This window comes from Carassius auratus, chromosome 44 (assembly GCF_003368295.1).
Source record: "Carassius auratus strain Wakin chromosome 44, ASM336829v1, whole genome shotgun sequence".
NCBI classification, from domain to species: Eukaryota; Metazoa; Chordata; class Actinopteri; order Cypriniformes; family Cyprinidae; genus Carassius; species Carassius auratus.
Window position 1 is genome coordinate 14,544,221 of NC_039286.1, and position 18,501 is coordinate 14,562,721.

The 18,501-nt window shown below is 41.4% G+C and overlaps 1 protein-coding gene across 1 annotated transcript in view; it reads left to right on the forward strand.

Moving 5' to 3' along the window:
- Window positions 1-18,501, forward strand: part of LOC113062624 (serine/threonine-protein phosphatase 6 regulatory ankyrin repeat subunit B) — an 80,022-nt gene that overhangs the window by 43,104 nt on the left and 18,417 nt on the right. The window contains exons 13-19 of the mRNA XM_026232603.1: window positions 8,339-8,467; window positions 8,568-8,696; window positions 8,768-8,884; window positions 9,574-9,672; window positions 12,119-12,319; window positions 12,400-12,498; window positions 17,026-17,229. Of these exons, the coding sequence (XP_026088388.1) occupies window positions 8,339-8,467; window positions 8,568-8,696; window positions 8,768-8,884; window positions 9,574-9,672; window positions 12,119-12,319; window positions 12,400-12,498; window positions 17,026-17,229 (978 nt within the window). The remainder of the gene's footprint in view (window positions 1-8,338; window positions 8,468-8,567; window positions 8,697-8,767; window positions 8,885-9,573; window positions 9,673-12,118; window positions 12,320-12,399; window positions 12,499-17,025; window positions 17,230-18,501) is intronic.

The following is an 18,501-nucleotide window of genomic DNA, read 5'->3' on the forward strand; positions in this document are numbered from 1 at the left end:
AGATAACCGCTTTACACTAAACTTTAGATTGCTCTTTGAATATTCACATTATAGTGCAACACAGGTTTAGCATGTCAAACACAAGTGAAAATACATTGCTGGCTACTAAAGAAGTTAGCTATACAACCCCTACTGCACAAGACGTAGACAATGCAGAGCAGGTCATTCCATCAGAGCAGGCTGATATAACTGAACAAGTTGAAGTGGCTGCACAAGTACAACAACCTCAGGTGGACATAGATAATACACAGCTCTCAGATATTAGAAGAAGCCAGCGAGCACGCACGCTTACCGAGAAGGGTAAAACGCTGCAAGACGCTAGACTAAATGATCTGAGAAGAAGCTTTGAGCAGAAGTATAGAAGGTGGAAGTATCACATCAATGGTTTGAAAAGAGCCATTAAGAACAATGATGATGCAGAATTGATTTGTGAAGTTGTGAGCACCATTAATGCCACTCAGTCTGAGGTCGACCATATTTATGGTGATATAAGAAGCATCACAAGCCCTGAACCTGAAATTCGGAGGAAAAATGACACTTGCCTTGCCATTACTAGCACTGCAAATGAGAAGTCTCAAAGATTCCTCAACGGTGATCCTAAGGACATTCCCTGGCCTGATTCAGATTCAGTGTTTGAAGCCACTGTGTCCAGCATCATCTCAGCAACCTCCAGTAAGTCAAAGTCTGTTTCCAAGATGTCCAGTCAATCTTACAGTGATTCTCTGCAGAAAAGACAAGAAGCAGCGGCTGAAGTAGCGGCTACACAAGAAGTGATTAAAATAATGAAGACACAACATCAGCATGAAGAGGAAATTAGGAAACTGGAGGCAGAGGATGAAAGGTTAGCAGCAGAAAGAGAAGCTCAAGAAAGGGAAACCGAAGCGGAGAATGCAAGGAAAAGGGCTCAATTTATTTCAGAAAGCACTGTTAGAAAAATAAAGCTGGAAGAAAAGAAAAAGAAGTGGAACGGTTGGAGGAACTAAAAAGACATAACGCAGCACAAGCAAGGCTGCAAGTTTATGCTGAAAGCATCAAAGGTGATGAGGGAGAACAGCGTTCTGCTCCTCTTCTTCAACAAAGGCAAGAACATTATGTTTTTCAACCAAGCGTTCCTTTTTCTCTCTCTCAGCCATTTACGCTCGCTCAAGACACTGCTCCTTTCAACCAACCCTCTTGTTCTTCTCAAAGGTTACCCCAAGCTCATATCTCTCAGTCACCTACATGGCCTGCTCCCAACGAAGCTTCTAATGATCTTGTGAAGGCACTGGCTGAAGCGATTACAGCCAATAGGATTCCAATTACAGAACCTGTTGTTTTTTCTGGAGATCCCCTGAAGTATAATGACTGGAAGCTGTCCTTCCAGACGTTAATTGATCGCAAGAACTTGCCATCACAAGAAAAGCTATTCTTTCTACGCAAGTATGTAGGTGGTCCGGCCAAGAGAGCGATTGAAGGACATTTTGTGGCTGGAACAGAAATGGCTTACACGGCAGCCTGGAACATCCTTGATGACCGGTTCGGCAATCCGTTCGTAGTTGGCAAATCTTACCGTGACAAAATACAGTCTTGGCACAAGATTGCTGCCAAAGACAGCAAAGACCTCCAGGAATTTGTAGATTTCCTAAGCAGTGTTGAATCAGCAATGCCTTATGTACAAGGTTTACAAGCTCTGAATGACTGTGTTGAAAATCAAAGAATATTAGCCAAATTGCCAGACTGGTTGAGTTCACGTTGGAATAGAGCAGTCACCAAGTTTCAAGACGAATACAAAGGATTCCCAGATTTCAAATACTTTGTTGAATTTCTTAACAAGGAAGCTAGAATCGCATGCAATCCTATCACCTCACTGCAAGCGATAAAGCCAGCAGAGCAAGAAAGGTTCAAGCAATCAGATCAAGATCATTATAAGTTTCAGAGGAATCGCAACTCAAGTGCAAAGACATTCACCACTAGTTCCAGTGAAAGGACTAGCCTTATGTGTGTCTTTTGTAAGAGATTAGGCCACACTCTCCATAAGTGTCGCAAATTTATGGAAAGACCAATTGAGGAAAGATTGAAGTTTGTACAGTCTGAGAAGTTGTGCTTTGGCTGTCTTAAGACTGGTCATAACTCCAGAAGCTGCACCTCTAGGAGTGTGTGTGAAAAATGTGAGAAGTGTCACCCAACAAGCCTACACCAGGACCGTGTAAATAAATACCCAGGACAAAGCTCTAGAACCAGTCAAGATCAGTTCAAGGTCAATCACGGATCTGCAGATAGAACAGCCGAAGCACAGAAGGTACAAGAGTCTAAGCCTGTGACTTCAAACAGAGTAGTTCAAGAAAGGAACGGCACTCATACGTCATCAATCATTCCAGTATATGTCTCAACAACAGATGAACCAAGGAAGGAGATTTTAGTGTATGCCTTGCTTGATACTCAGAGCGACACTACTTTCATTTTAAAGGACACAGCTGAGACACTTGATATCAAGAAAGAGCCTGTCAAACTCAAGATTTCCACCATAACATCCAAAACGAAGGTTGTGTCCAGTCACAAATTGAATGGTCTACAAGTAAGAGGCATTCAGTCTGAAGTTAAAATCAAACTTCCAACAACTTATACTAGAGACTACATACCTGCAAATAGATCTCATATACCTACATGTGAAACCGCAAAGAATTGGCCTCATCTAGAACATCTGGCAGATGAAATGGCTCCTGCACTTGACTGTGAAGTAGGTTTGTTAATAGGCTACAACTGCCCTCAAGCCTTACTTCCCAGGGATGTTCTCAGTGGCAATGAAGATCAGCCATTTGCACAAAGATCCGTGTTGGGTTGGAGTATCGTTGGATACAACCATGACGACAGTTATTATGAAGATGAAATCGGTGTGAGTCACAGGATTATCATGAAGCAAGTTCTACCAGCTCGTGATCCATCTCACAAACTCAAGTCTGAAGTCTGCTTTGTACAGAGGAACAAGGTTAAAGAGATGATCACTCCGGCAGAGATATTGAAGGTTTTTGAGTCAGACTTTGTAGAACGGGATAATGAGGAAGTCTCAACGTCGCAAGAAGACTTAAGGTTTTTGGCAAAATTGAATGAAGGCATTAAGCAAGTGCAAGATGGACACTATGAGATGCCATTGCCTTTTAAGGGTGAGAGGCCAGATTTGCCAAACAACAAAGCGTGTGCAGAGCATCGACTCAAATCCCTAGAGAAGCGTTTAAAGAGAGATGAACAGTACCAAAAGGACTACATGGCTTTCATGAAGGACATAATAGCAAGAGGCGATGCTGAAAGGGTCCCAGAGATGGAGTTAAGTAGTCAACCAGCATGGTATATACCTCACCATGGAGTATATAACCCACAGAAGCCAGGCAAGATTCGTATCGTCTTTGATTGCTCTGCAAGATTTCAGAATACTTCTCTGAATGAGCATCTACTGACTGGGCCTGACCTCACAAATACCCTTGTTGGAGTCTTGTGTCGTTTCCGGAAAGGGCAAGTAGCCATCATGTGTGATGTGGAGCGTATGTTCCACCAGTTCCACGTTGCTCCAAAGGATCGGGACTACCTCAGGTTCCTATGGTGGGAAGATGGAAACATGGAAGCCTCACCTTCAGTTTTTCGAATGAAGGTCCATTTGTTCGGAGCGGCCTCCTCGCCTGGATGTGCAAACTTCGGCCTCAAATACCTTGCCGTACAAGGTCAAAGCAAGTTTAATCAAGCCACAGTGAAGTTCATACAACGTAATTTTTATGTTGACGATGGCTTAGCGAGTGTGGACACTGAAGCAGAGGCAATCCAGCTTGTAAAGGAAGCCAGGGGTCTCTGCAATACCGGAAAGCTTCGCTTGCATAAATTCATCACCAACAGCAAGACGGTGATTGCCACAATTCCAAAGGAGGAATGTACTGAAGGGGCAACTGACTTTGACTTGACCCTAGGAGAACCTAAAGTAGAGAGGGCGCTCGGCATCCAATGGTGCGTGGCTTCAGACAAGTTCCATTTCAGAGTGTTAGTAAAGGAAAATCCTTTTACTAGAAGAGGTGTGCTGTCTACAGTTGCTTCCATTTTTGATCCTCTTGGATTCGTCGCTCCCTTCATTTTAGTTGGGAAAAGGACTCTACAAAAGATGTGTCAAGACAAGTTAGGCTGGGACGAACCACTTCCTGATGACCTCAAGCCGCATTGGGAAGCTTGGTTGCGAGACCTCCATAACCTGTCTTTGGTGAAGATACCACGTTGTTATGTGCCATCAACATTCAAGGATGTTCAACAATATGAGCTACACCATTTCTCAGACGCCAGTGTGTCAGGCTATGGAGTATGTTCATACCTCAGAGCTGTAACCAAGTCTGGAGAAGTCTACTGCACTCTTGTTATGAGTAAAGCTAGGGTTGCTCCAACAAAGGTAACAACAATTCCCAGACTGGAGCTCTCAGCTGCAGTGGTTGCCACAAGAACTGGTGATCTGCTCAAAAGAGAACTAGAATTGGATGGCATTCGTGAATACTACTGGACCGACTCCAAAGTTGTCCTTGGCTATATTAACAACGATGCACGACGTTTCCATGTATTTGTAGCCAACCGAGTTCAGCAGATCAGAACAAGCACTGAGACTAGTCAATGGAGATATGTGGCTTCAGAACAAAATCCAGCTGACCATGCCTCTCGTGGGCTCACCGTAAAGGAACTCATGGGATCGAACTGGTTTACTGGTCCAAGTTTCCTATGGCAAAGAGAACTCCCTAAGGATGACATTAAGGTGGGAGAAGTTAATGATGGAGACCCGGAACTCAAAGGGGCACAGGTTCTAATGACCAAGGCAAGGGAAGAGTGGTGTCTGTCAGATCGCTTGCAAAGGTTTTCAGATTGGAAGAGGGCAGTGAAAGCCATAGCAAGGCTCAAACGTTGTGCAAGGAGTGCGAAAGGTTTGGTAGAAAGATCCAACAATTCCACAACACTTGAAGAAAGGAAGGATGCTGAACAATTCATAATTCACATCGTTCAAGAAGAAGTGTTCAGTGACGAGATCAAGCATCTAAGACAAGGCAAGGAAGTTAATTCAAGTCTTTTCAACAAGCTGTACAAGTTAAGTCCGTTTATCGATGACCATGATGTCTTACGAGTGGGAGGACGATTGACACAGGCAGAGCTTCACTCTCATGTCAAGCATCCAGCCATTCTTCCTAAAGGACATCATATATCTCGTTTACTCATAAAACACTTCCATGAAAAGGTGCAACATCAAGGTCGTGGCATGACCATCAATGAAATCCGCTCCAATGGTATTTGGATTCTGGGATGCAGTAGTGAAGTTTCATCTCTCATCTACAAATGCATTAAGTGTAGGAAGCTGAGGAAATGCAATCAGGAGCAAAGGATGGCTGACCTGCCACCAGAAAGGATGGAAGCTACCCCTCCGTTCACCTATAGTGGCATGGACTGCTTCGGTCCGTTCTATGTTAAAGAGGGAAGGAAAGAGTTGAAGAGATACGGACTACTTTTCACCTGCATGTGTTCGCGAGCTGTTCATCTTGAGGTGCTGGATGATCTTAGTACTGATGCCTTTCTTAATGCACTGCGTTGTCTTATTGCTATACGTGGCAATGTAAGTCAGCTTTATAGTGATCAAGGTACCAACTTCGTGGGTGCAAAGGGAGAGTTCCTGAAGTTGATGAAGGGAATGGATCAAGAACGTGTGAAAGAGTTAGGCTGTACCTTTATCATGAACCCGCCTGCTTCCAGTCACATGGGTGGTGTCTGGGAGAGACAGATCCGGACTGTAAGGAGTGTACTAACGTCCATCCTAGACAAGTCTGCAGCAAGACTGGACAGTTCTTCCTTAAGAACATTCATGTATGAAGTAATGGCGATCGTAAATAGTCGACCATTGACCTCAGAGCACCTCAATGATCCTGTGGGACCAGAACCATTGACGCCGAATCATATACTAACAATGAAGTCCACCATCATTGCACCACCTCCTGGAGAGTTTGTGAGGGAAGATCTTTATCTTCAGAAAAGATGGAAAAGAGTTCAGTTTCTGGCAAATGAGTTTTGGACCAGGTGGAGGAAGGAATATCTGTTGAATCTGCAGCAGAGAAGTAAGTGGAATAAGAGCAGGAGAAACACCAAAATAAATGATATCGTTCTGCTTCAAGATGATTTGGCATCACGAAATCAGTGGAAGCTAGCTAAAGTGGTAGAAGTTTTCCCAGGATCTGATGGAATGGTGAGAAGACTTAAACTTCTTGTTAGTGATGCAACACTAGATAGCAAGGGTGCACGCACAAATAAGTCAGTCTACTTAGAAAGACCCATACACAAAACAGTGTTACTACTTGAAGCTGATTAAAAGGGTTAAGTTTGAAAGGTGTTTAACTGTGTATGTTAAACGTGTACAAATACTTATCCACTGAATGTTTATTAGTTCATGTTGAGTTACTGAGTATTTATAAAGTAAATTCTTTTAAGAATCACACATTGCGTGATGGTGGGAGTGTGTTTGCTGTTACAAGCTTTCGGAATCTATAATGTTTATTTCCACTAGATGGCGCTTGTGTACTTCAACACTCATTTATTTATAACTTTTTGATCAGTCTAATCTGTATATTTTTATATTTCGACTATTTTATAATGCTTATTGTGATTTATATACTCAACTGTTGTATATTTGAGGAATATTTATTTTTTCTAAGAGTTTTCTTTGGTTATATTTTATTTTGCTCCCATCGTGCCTTTGTATGTCACTTCCTGTTTTGTCACGGAGAACGAGTCAGAACTGCGTTCCGAGTTTCACAGAGCAATTCTGCTGATCATATGGAATGATGTAATCATTGCAAAGTTTAAAGTATTTCTATTTAGAAGTCATCCGATAAAGAAGCTTCAAGATAACCCCCTCTCTTAGCTCATAAGCAGGCAAAAGTGGTATGTGGATGTATTTTCTGTTTATGTACGAGTTTAAAGTCATGTGTGTTTTACATGTAACTGAATGTATGACATGTTTGTTGTATATTCACCCTTTTTTACTCAGTTCTACGGTGTTGGTGTTGGAGTCTAAGTCCAGAACACATTAAACATCAGTTAAAGAACCTCAGCCTTCGCGTCATGACTAAGGGCGGGCATAGACTTATTATAAAATGTGAGGTTCTTTGCCGTATACCTTTAAAGGAATCTTCCTTGATTCCAAGCCTTCAGCTCTACCCCGGTCCGAGACCCTAACGAGTAGGGTGGGTATGTAGCCTAGGGCTTCGGCCGTAAGGGGTAATGTCATGGACAGCCGTCTAACATCCCAGGAGTAACTCCCATGGAAATGGTAGAGTTGGTACTTAGTGTTTGCCATGATTCTGGTCTGCACTCCCCTCAGCATGGCGGCGTGGGTATACGGTTCCCCATAGCGACCCCTAGAGGATGCAGTTCAAAGTTTTCCTGAAAGGGAACATCTCAGGTTACGAATGTAATCATGGTTCCCTGAGTAGGGAATGAGACACTGCATCATCTAGCTCCCTGCCATGCTTTGGATGCAAGCTTCAGACGAAGAAGTGAACGATGTGTTCTCCCGTCAGGGGCTGTCGACGGCCAACTCGTTGGTGTTTTTTCAATGTGTGCTTCAGACACGGGTTATGAGTGTTCCCCATAGTAACCCCTAGAGGAAGCAGTGTCTCATTCCCTACTCAGGGAACCATGGTTACATTCGTAATGGTTTGGAACGTCATGAGGGTGAGTATATGATGACAGAATTTTCATTTTTGCGTGTTCTATGCCTTTAACACAGATATAATAAAAATTTACTGTATTTTGTATTTTTGTAATTCATTCTTTATATTTTGTTTTCATTTATTAATTTAACCCCAGCTTTAACCCAAACTCTAAAATGTATTTATATATTTAGTAAAAATGTCCTGCTTTTGTGTTGTATTATTAATATTAATTATGCCCCCAACTTTGAAAAAATCCGTAATAAGATTTATTTATTTATTTAAAATGTCATATTTGATATATTTTATATATATATATATTTTTTCTATCCTGTATATTTTGTTTATATTCATATTTATTAATTCAACAACCATTTTAGTATGCTTTTTGAAAAAGCATACTAAAATATATATTTATATTTTTTATATATTTATTTTATAAAATGTTCTGTTCAAAAGTTATTTATGTTAAGGTTTTTTTATTCTTTATTTATTTTTGTATTTACTATCAACTTTAAAAATAGCCATACTAAGATTTATTTATTTATTTGGATTTTCTCTTGTAGGTGAGCTAATTTAGTTGGATTAACATTTTGGAATTCTATATCTATATTATCCAAGTCTGAATCTGTAGTATTATTTTTGTGAAGGTTGGTGAAAACCCTCTCCACGTTGCGGTACGTCACTGTCACGCTCACGTGGTGGAGGAGATTTTAAACTCTCTGAGCAATGAGAGAAGCAGTCAGGAGGCAGAGCTCTGTGTGCGTGAAGGGAATCAGGTTAGACTCACAGATCAAAGAGAACGACTTGATAAACTACAAAAGCACCAGAGACAAATGAATCCCAGCATGATTTTGTTGTGTTTGGTGCCCCCTGCAGAAGGGCGAGACGCCGCTGCACCTGGCAGCCGAGCTCAGGAGTGATGCCGTGCATCAGGTGGATGAGGACACCCGCATCATCAAGATCCTGATGGAGCATCATGCTGACGTCACCGCTGTCACCCGACAGGTGGGTCTTGTGCTGTTCAACAACAGACATTTTCACATAAAACTGGTATTGTGAACCTGTTGTTTGTTCAGAGTGGAGAGACACCTCTTCATTACAACGCCAGGGTGGGAAACACTGCCGTTCTTCAGGAGATGCTCAGTAACGTCCCCTCCAACCAGCTCCAGACTGCCATCAACAAACACGCCAAGGTACAATCAACAAAGAATCTGCCTCACATCTCAGAAAGATCTCGGAGTGATCCGACACTGAATAGACTCAAATGTTTTATTTTCCAGCACTTTACCCATTTTACCCATTACAACATGCATATGATAATCTTATAAAACATGCAAAAATGTTCTGATTAAGATTAGGGCTGCACGATATTGGGAAAAAATGACATTGCGATATTTTATTTTTCTGCGATATATATTGCGATATTTTTTCATACAAAAAAAACGGGGTGAGCACACATACATTCTCATTTTAAATGAATAAACTTTTTTGAATGTATTTTTTTAAATAGTATTTAAGTTGAAATAATTTTTATTATTTATTTTATCTATTTTTAGGTTTCATTTTATTTTTGTTTTACTCGTAGTTCAGTTTCAAGTTATTTATTTCCAGTTAGTTTTTCCTTTTCCTTTTAGTGTTTCCTTTTTAAATTATTTCAGTTAGTTGTCAGGGCAACATATCAAATTTTTATAAACAAACGAAAAAAAAGCAATTATTCAACAAAATTGTATTTAATATTTTTCGTTTCAGATTTAGTTAACAATAATAACCCTGAATGCACACATGTACTGTCAGCTCCACTGTAAGCAGTTTGGTCCATTAGTGTGTAAGTGTGTGTCTGTCTGTGTTTAATTGTTGGTGTGTGTTCATATGTGTCTTACAGAACGGCTGGTCACCGCTGCTACTGGCTGCAGAGCAGGGTCACACAGAGGTTGTGAAGATCCTGCTGCAGAACAATGCCAGAGTGGATGTGTTTGATGAGGTTAGAGAGACGATTAATTACTGAAGCGGCTTATTTCTGATGCGTTTGGATCAGTGCTATTTATTCACTGTTATGAGTTGGTTTTACTTTAATATTTTCACTTTTCATTTTAATTTCACCATACGTTTTGGTAATTTTATTATGTTCTTCGTTATTTTTATTAGTTTTTTGTTTTTTATATATTTCTTGTTTAGCTTTCATTTATTTTTCAAATTTATTTGATTTTATGTTATTTTAATTTGGTAGCACTGTAAAATAAAGTGCAACCTTTAATTGTATTTATTAATTTAATTTTTTTAAATGCTTAACGTTTTTTTTACGTTGTTCTTACATACATTTTTTAATATTTTAATGCTGGTTGATGTACTGTTAAGTAATTTCATGGAGGAAAAAAAAAACATTTTGTAAAACAGCTGTTTTTTTAACTAAAATGAAAATAGATTTTGGTTGAATTGTTCTCCAGCACCGTGAAGGATTTCCGGCATGCAGCGGTTGGCTGCAGAAAAAAAAATCATAAATTAAAAAATATAAAAATCTTGTTGATTGATATCACTTTCAAGTCCATGAGTTCACCTACCAGTGGTATGAAAGGAGCAGCTTTAACTTTCAACCAAGCTAACATTATTAGCCAATCAGAATGTTTTGCTCTTATAGACAGGGATGCAGCCCTGATGAATGGAGAATCGTGACAAAAGCTGCGCGGCGCAATGGTCAAAGATGTCGATCTAGGGAATATTTACGTAGTAAAGCTAATTATAAAACAGCGGAGCTTTGTAAACAGCTCCGAGTAATCATCTCATCTCCCTAAGCACTATATGATTGCCAGAACAAATTTTCGGGGATTTTTGAAAAAGTCCTGTGTACACATGATATATTAATGGTAATTTACCAGTGAAGACGGTATGTGTGAAAGGGGCTAAACTCTTCTTCTGCATATGCTGTGAATGTGAATTAATATTCATCTGGAAAAACAGTGTGTATTATCTCACTAGATTTGTAACATAATTTATAGACCTTTGCCAACACAGGAGAATACATCAACCTGTGTATTACACTATGTCATTCATTCATACATCGCTATTTAAAATTAAAAGTTTCTGCATGTGATCAAATATTAAAATTGAATGGATTAAAACATTGTTTAATAACGCTGTGAAGTGAAACGTCACCCAGCTGTTGTCACACTCTTTTTATTTGCTCTTATACATAATGTACTTTGTTGGTTATGTTCATATTACTTATAGGCATATTACATTATGTATTTTAGGTAACAGTGTTGTTCAATACAATCATGTTATTTCTTGATTTTGATATTTTATTTGAGCCATTTATTATTGCCTTGTCATTAGTTTTTATATAAATAGTCATATTAAAGCCTGGTTTACACTTAGGTCTATTTGTGTTGCTAAAAAAAATCAGATTACTCAGTTGTCAAAATAATCAGTAGATTACTTGATTACCAAAAATAATCACCAGTTGAAGCCCTAGAATAATTAAAATATTTCTAAATACAACTTCATTGATTTACTTTTTTTTTTATTAAAAAACAAATATTTTTTCACTGAAAAATTCCTAAAAATAGTATTCAAATATTGGCATGTTCTAGTGAACCAAAGAATCTATATTGTCATATAGTGTTCATATGTGGCTCTATAGCTTATAATTTTCCAAGAGTATGATACAGCTTTCATTCATTAGGTCAACAACAGATTCATAAAAAAGAAAATCAGTTTGAATAAAGAAAGCAATATCTTTACCATAGTATCCTTTCAAATGCATGCTTTGCATGTGCTGCCCCGTCCCCAGAAAAAAGTTCAGGATATTTTTTTTTTTTTTGTGCAATATTGCGTTCATTAGATGAATCACATTTGATTATGAATTCAATAATGCATAGCTTGTCAGTGTAAGTGTTTTTATTAATGCCATTTATTTTTTTGTTAATATAGCACATAGCAATAGTCAACTAAATGAATGTAACATGGCGAAGATGAATGCATTTTTGTAAGTTGAACGTCAGGGAAATGTCATATTGGAATCTCTATGGTCTACTGTAATGATGTTCATGTTCTCGATCATGATGAAATTTTATTTTATTGTAGTAATTAAATTATAGCAAACAAGATGACCCGCTGAATTCATTTTAGAGGCGATAACTGATGAATGTATTTTTAGTTTTGTATTTTCAACAGTTTAAATTTGAAAAATAACTTTCATAAACATTCAATGGATTTATTGCATTGTGAAAAAATATATATATAAAAAAACTATCATGCATTTATTGCATTTTGGGAAAAATATACAATTTTATCATTTTTGTGATATAATAGCATTTTATTTAGAGACTCTGAGTTTTAGGTTTTTTTATGGATCTGAATCTCTGAATATCTGTGTCCTGAAGAACTGCTTCAAAAATAATGTATTGAGGATTTATATGAAATCTCATCAGGAGGGGAAGGCCGCCATTCATCTGGCTGCAGAACAAGGTCATCAAGACATCGTGGACATTCTGCTGGCCCATAACGCCTTTGTGAACAGCAAGACCAAACTGGGCCTAACGCCTCTGCACCTCAGCGCTCAGAGCGGCTCGGCGCAGCTCGTCAGGTTACTGGTGGAGACCCATCAGGCCAGTGTTGATGCTCTCTCTCTGGTAAGAACTGAAAGCTCTGTGCAGACAAAAAAAATGATCTTAAACCCAGAGATATTAAACTGAACAGCTCATTTTCACAGAGAAAGCAGACGCCGCTGCATTTGGCAGCCTTCAGCGGACAGCTGGATGTTTGTAGCAGCCTGTTAAACCTGAAAGCTGACATCACTGCTACAGATATTGTGAGTGCAATGAGATGCATTATAATGCATTAACTAATATGAATAAATAAAAAATTAATGTAAAGTGTTACCAAAATAAACCTTAAAATATTTTAATCAAACTTTCTATGTTATGATAAAACCTGTTTATATAATATTTGAGTTAAAACAGGAACAATTATTTTGAATTATTTCTTTATAAGTCTGAGATATCATCTTTATAGCAGTTTAGTTGTATAGAACTTAAATAATAATTATAATAATAATCATCCTACTACTGTTACGGAATACCACAGGAGGCTGAGGATAACAGAAAGAAAGTTTATTTAGGCACAAGCAGAGGAGCAGGTAGTGCTGGGTAAAGTGATGTTGTGGAAGGCAGTAAGAATGGATCCGTTGTAGAGGGGTAGAGACGTTGAAGATGGGAATTGTACCACACACATGCACGGAGATGACTGGGAACTTCTGGAGATCGCTGGAGAGAGGTAAGTAGAGATAGAGTTAGTCCTTAGAGTTAGCATACAGGTAAGACCTTGTTGCGAACGAGACCGGACGCTGACTGAGTGTGTGTGTGTGGTATTTGTGGTGCAGAGGTGATTGTTCGTTGATGAGGGTCAGGTGGAAGTGATCAGTATTCAGGTGAGGGCGTGCGCGGTGATTGGAAGGAGGTGGCGTGTCTGTAACAGTACCCCCTTCCTGTTCCTCTGGACCATGTCCTTCCCAGTCCACTAGGTATTCAAGTTGTCCACCACGCCGCCGGGAGTCCAGGATGTCTCGAACTTCATAGGCAGCACTGTCTTCAAGGAGGAGTGGAGGGGGGCTTCTGCTTCGCCAGGTTCTGTGGAGGGAGAAACAGAGGGATGGTGAGGCTTAAGGAGGGACACATGGAAAGTGGGGTGAATCCAGTACTCTGGTGGTAGTCGGAGTTTGAAAGTGACCAGATTGATCTGCTCTAGGATGGTGAACGGGCCAATGAATCTGAGACTTAACTTGCGGCAGGGCAAGTGCAGGCGGATGTCCTGGGTGGACAGCCAGACATTCTGACTGGGTTGGTATGCCGGGGCCTTGGATCGGCGAAGGTCGGCTGCCATCCTGCGCCTGCGTAGGGCCTGTTGGAGTTGGTGGTGAGCTGCGCCCCAGACCCTCTCGCTCTCCCGGAACCAGTAGTTGATGGCGGGGATGTCCAAGGGTTCTCCTGACCAGGGAAAGAGTGGAGGTTGGTAGCCGAGCACGCACTGGAATGGAGTGAGTCCGGTGGTAGGTTGTCACAGGGAGTTCTGTGCGTACTTGGCCAATCCTAGGAACTGGTTCCAGGATTTCTGGTGGCCATGGCAGAAGGTAGGGAGGAAGCATCCAATCTCCTGAAACTTCCTCTCTGTCTGCCTGTTGGATTGGGGATGGTATCCAGAGTACAGACTGATGGCCACACCTAGGAGCGAATGGAATGCTTTCCATACCCGGGAGATGAACTTAGGATGTCTTCCGGAATGACGAAGTACCTGACGACATGGTTAAACAGTAACTCGGCTATTTCCATGGTCGTGGGCAGACCTTTCAAGGAGAGAAGACGACATGATTTAGAAAATCTGTCCACAATGACTAGAATGCAGGTATTATTATCGGAAGGAGGAAGATCAGTAATAAAGTCCAACCCTAGGTGTGACCATGGGCGATTAGGGACGGGCAGAGAATGGAGCTTGCCTGATGGTAGATAGCGTGGGCTTTTAGAGATGGCACAGTCTGTACATCCGTTCACGTACCTTCTGATGTCAGAAGCCATGTTTGGCCACCAGAAGCGTTCCCTTAGCAACGAGAGGGTTTCATTGACCCCCGGGTGACCAGTGCCAAGAGATGTGTGAGGGAGTGAATGAGTGGAGTTCGCCGTGTCCTGGGGATGTACTGGTGTCCCGGTGGGCAACTTGATTAGATTGGAGGAAGGAAGGAAGGGTCTCAGCAGACCAGGTAATGGGGCTGATGATGACTTTTTCCGGAAGTATAGTTTCTGGTCAGTGAGAACCAGAAAGGGTTGTTTGGCTCCCTCCAGCCAATGCCTCCATTCCTCCAGGGCCAATTTGATGGCCAGCAGCTCACAGTTGCCGATGTCATAGTTTACCTCAGCCGGGTTGAGCTTCCGGGAGAAGAAGGCGCATGGGTGGAGCTGACTGGGATTCCCCTGCTGCTGAGATAAGACCGCTCCCACTCCGGTGGTAGAGGCGTCGACTTCTACAATGAAGGGTTGATTGGGGTCAGGATGGACCAGGAGTGGAGCGGTCATAAAGGCCCTCTTGAGGGAGTTGAAGGCCTCTGTTGCGGCCGGAGTCCAGGAGAGTGATTTGGGTTTATTCTGGAGGAGGCTAGTGAGAGGGTTGGTGATGGCACTGTAATTTTGGATAAAACGTCTGTAGAAATTGGCAAAGCCAAGGAATCGTTGGAGTTCTTTGATGGTGGTAGGAATGGGCCAATTTCTCACAGCATTTACCTTCCCCTCGTCCATCTGGATGCCACTGCTGTTGATATTGTAACCAAGGAACTGCACTGAGGGCTGATGGAAGGAGAATTTCTCGGCCTTGAGATAGAGCTGAAAGGCCCTCAGGTGTTGCAGGACCTTTGCAACATGGCGACGATGTTCCGCCAGGCTCCGGGAGTAAATGAGGAAATCATCAATATAGATGAGGACAAACTTATGGAGGAACTACTTCCAGAAGATGACAGGGTTATGCTTCTCCAGTCATGGGCACCCTAGGATGACATCAGTGCTAGATTCCTCCAGAACCAGCAGGTGGATCTCCTTTTGATGGAGTAGTCCGGTTTGGAGGGTGACACTATGACTCACACTCTTCTACTCAAAGGCCAGTTATTTTGTAGACCTGGTAGGCTGACGGCGTTGACGTGGTGGCGAGTTTGAGTTGACAGCAGAGGGCGCCGGAGATGAAGTTGCCGGCTAACACAGAATCGAGGAAGGCGGAAACTGGAAGAGAGATGTCAGCGGCAGTAAGTGTCACAACTGTGGTCAGTGGTTTTATTTGATACTTTGAAGGGAGAATGGCACTCACCATGGGATGAGGAGGACAGACAGGGCATACAGAGATGATATGCCATGGGGATGCACAGTAGAGGCATAGATTCTGGGCCAGCCGTCTTGTCTTTCAGTCCCAGTGAGTCAATAGGAGTCGACGAGCATAGGTTCATTGGCTGGTTCTGGGGAGCTGACGGCCTCTGGTAGGCAGAGTGGCGAATTGGAGTTTGAACCGTCCAAGCACGATGGTATCCTTGTATGCAGCGAGATGCAACCGCACTCGAGGTTCCAATCCCTGATGGTAGGTAGACAGCAAGGCCTGTTCATTCCATCCACTGGTGGCTGCTAGAGTCCTGAACTGAAGTGCATATTCACTGACAGACATTTTTCCCTGTTTCAGGTTATAAAGCTTCTCACCAATAGACGAGTCCCAAGCTGGTCTGCAAAAAACTTCTTAAAAATGGTTGATGAAGCTGGAATAAGACTGGATAACTGGGTTATTCTGATTCCAAATTGAATCGGCCCACTGAAGTGCTTTACCTTGCAGTTGGGATATCAAGAAGGCCACCTTAGATCTTTCGGTTGGGTATAAGTGCGGTTGCATCTCCAGGACCAGCGACCATTGAAGTAGAAATCCGCTGCAATCCTCCACCGAACCAGAGTAGGGCGCCGGCTTGGCCATGGGATTGGTGTGCACGGCAGGTGAGGAAGTGCTCGCATGTGCCGGGGATGCGGGTAGAGTGGTGAGTGTCTGACGTAATGCGTCGACCGGGTCTTGGAAGGGGTCCGTGAGGCTCATGCTTGAGCCGATCGGTGTTGTTCTAGTCTTCTGTTACGGAATACCACAGGAGGCTGAGGATAAAGTGATGTTGTGGAAGGCAGTGATTGATGGATTCGTTGTAGAGGGGTAGAGACGTGTGTGGTATTTGTGGTGCAGAGGTGATTGTTCGTTAATGGGGGTCAGGTGGAAGTGATCAGTATTCAGGTGAGGGAGTACGCTGTAATTGGAAGGAGGTGGAACCTGGCGTGTCTGTAACAATTTTTTTGTGTTATTGAACTAAAATATTGAACTTGAAATAAGTCATCTAAATAAATGACATAATAATTTAATAATAAACCTTTACACAGGCAAGTTTATTCTATAACTGCTCAAAATTCGGCATAAAGACAGTAAAATATATCAAAAATATATTTATATGAATTTATATTATCTGAATTTATATTCAGAATTATTCTTTTTTTAGTTAATACATGATTGTATAGTCATAAATTCATCTTTTCTTATCATAGTAATTTAAATGCACCTTTTCATGGTGTATATGCTACTTCAGATGCAGCTTTTGTGCCACCTTTGCTGTCTAAAGGAAGTACAAGTTTTTAAATATATATTCTTAAAATGTTTTATCTTCTTGAATTCCCCCAGTCCTGTTTTTCAGATGCCCACTACTCTTTATAACTGACAGAATCCTGATAATAATGACAGTAATCCTGCCATCATGGGTCATGCAGTGTTGTTTGCTGTGTTGTTTTAGCAAAATCAGACTCCTCTTCATCTAGCGGTGGAGAATGATCACTCGGAGGTTGTAAAGCTGTTCCTGAGGCACCGCCCTAAATTAGCCCAGCTAGCTAACATGGAGGGAGCGACCTGCACACACATCGCTGCAGCTAAAGGCAGTGTGGCCGTCATTAAAGAGCTGCTCCTGTTTACTCAAGGACCGGTCACACTCAACAACAAGGTCAGGATGTCATTTTATGTTTTATTAGCTTTTGCTGCTATGTTGATTCAGTTTGTCTTGGCAGTGTTGTTTTGTTTTCTGTCTCTCTCCTCCATGCAAAAGCTTAAGTGAAAGTGACATACAGCCAAGTGATCCATACTCAGAATTCGTACTCTGCATTTAACCCATCCAAAGTGCGCACACACAGCAGTGAACACACACCCAGAGCAGTGGGCAGCCATTTATGCTGCGGTTCAGTGGCTTACTCAAGGGGACCTAAGTCGTGGTATTGCCAGCCCGAGACTCGAACCCACAACCCTAGGGTTAGGAGTTATACTCTCTAACCACTAAGCCATGACTTCCCATTAATGAAGATCAGCTGGTCCTAGTTATCATCAACCACTCTGATTGGCTGCTGGAGGGAGAGTGTATGGATAAAGCTGGAAACTCCATCTGAAGCGATGCCCTTTTTGGCCTTTCCTGCCTGTTTTTATTTATTTTTATTTTTTTGCGCATTGTTGTTCTTGTATAACTTTGGAGAGATGTTGCTACTTTGTTTTGTTCAAGTAAACCCACAATGTGAGACTTAAGCTGAAAGTTCATAATTTTTTGGAGCAGTAGGGAGGTGGATACCGTTTCTTTTATGGCCCATGTTTTCTCCTGTTTTTATCTAGAAAGGGAGTCAGGTAAGACTTTTGTTGTTTATTTAGATTTTTGTTTTAAGAGATTAGAAAGAACCCCTTTTGTAAGTTAGACCTGTTATGCTTGTTGTTTTGGCCTTGGCCCCTGCTGAAGCTTTATTTTATTCCTTGTTTAGTACTTTTTTTGTTTACTTGTTAAATCAGTTTTCTAGACTGTGACAAAAGCTTGTGTGATTTCTGTGGAATGCTGGGACAAGAGAGAAGAGACTCAAAACCACAACATTAGGAGTCAAAACTCTTTAACCATTAGGCCACGACTTCCCCAAAATGTAAAGCTTTTGTCTTTAATGTTCCACTAAGTACTGGGGCTCGGTAGCTGCAGGGGGTGGCGGGGAGATATCCCCATAAGCCAATGCCCTCTTCCTGGAATCATATTGTAAAGGGGGTGAAACATCTGTGAATGGTGGCACCAGCTGATGACCCTGCAGTTGGTGCATTGGAGGAGGTGCATCAGGCAGGAATATCAAGCAGGAAACAGATTCTGTATTTTGAAATGGAATATATACACCTTTTATTATAAATATTAGATTTTATTTCAAGTAATTGTTTTTATGGTCATATTTTTAAATCTATATAGTGTTTTAATTTTTAT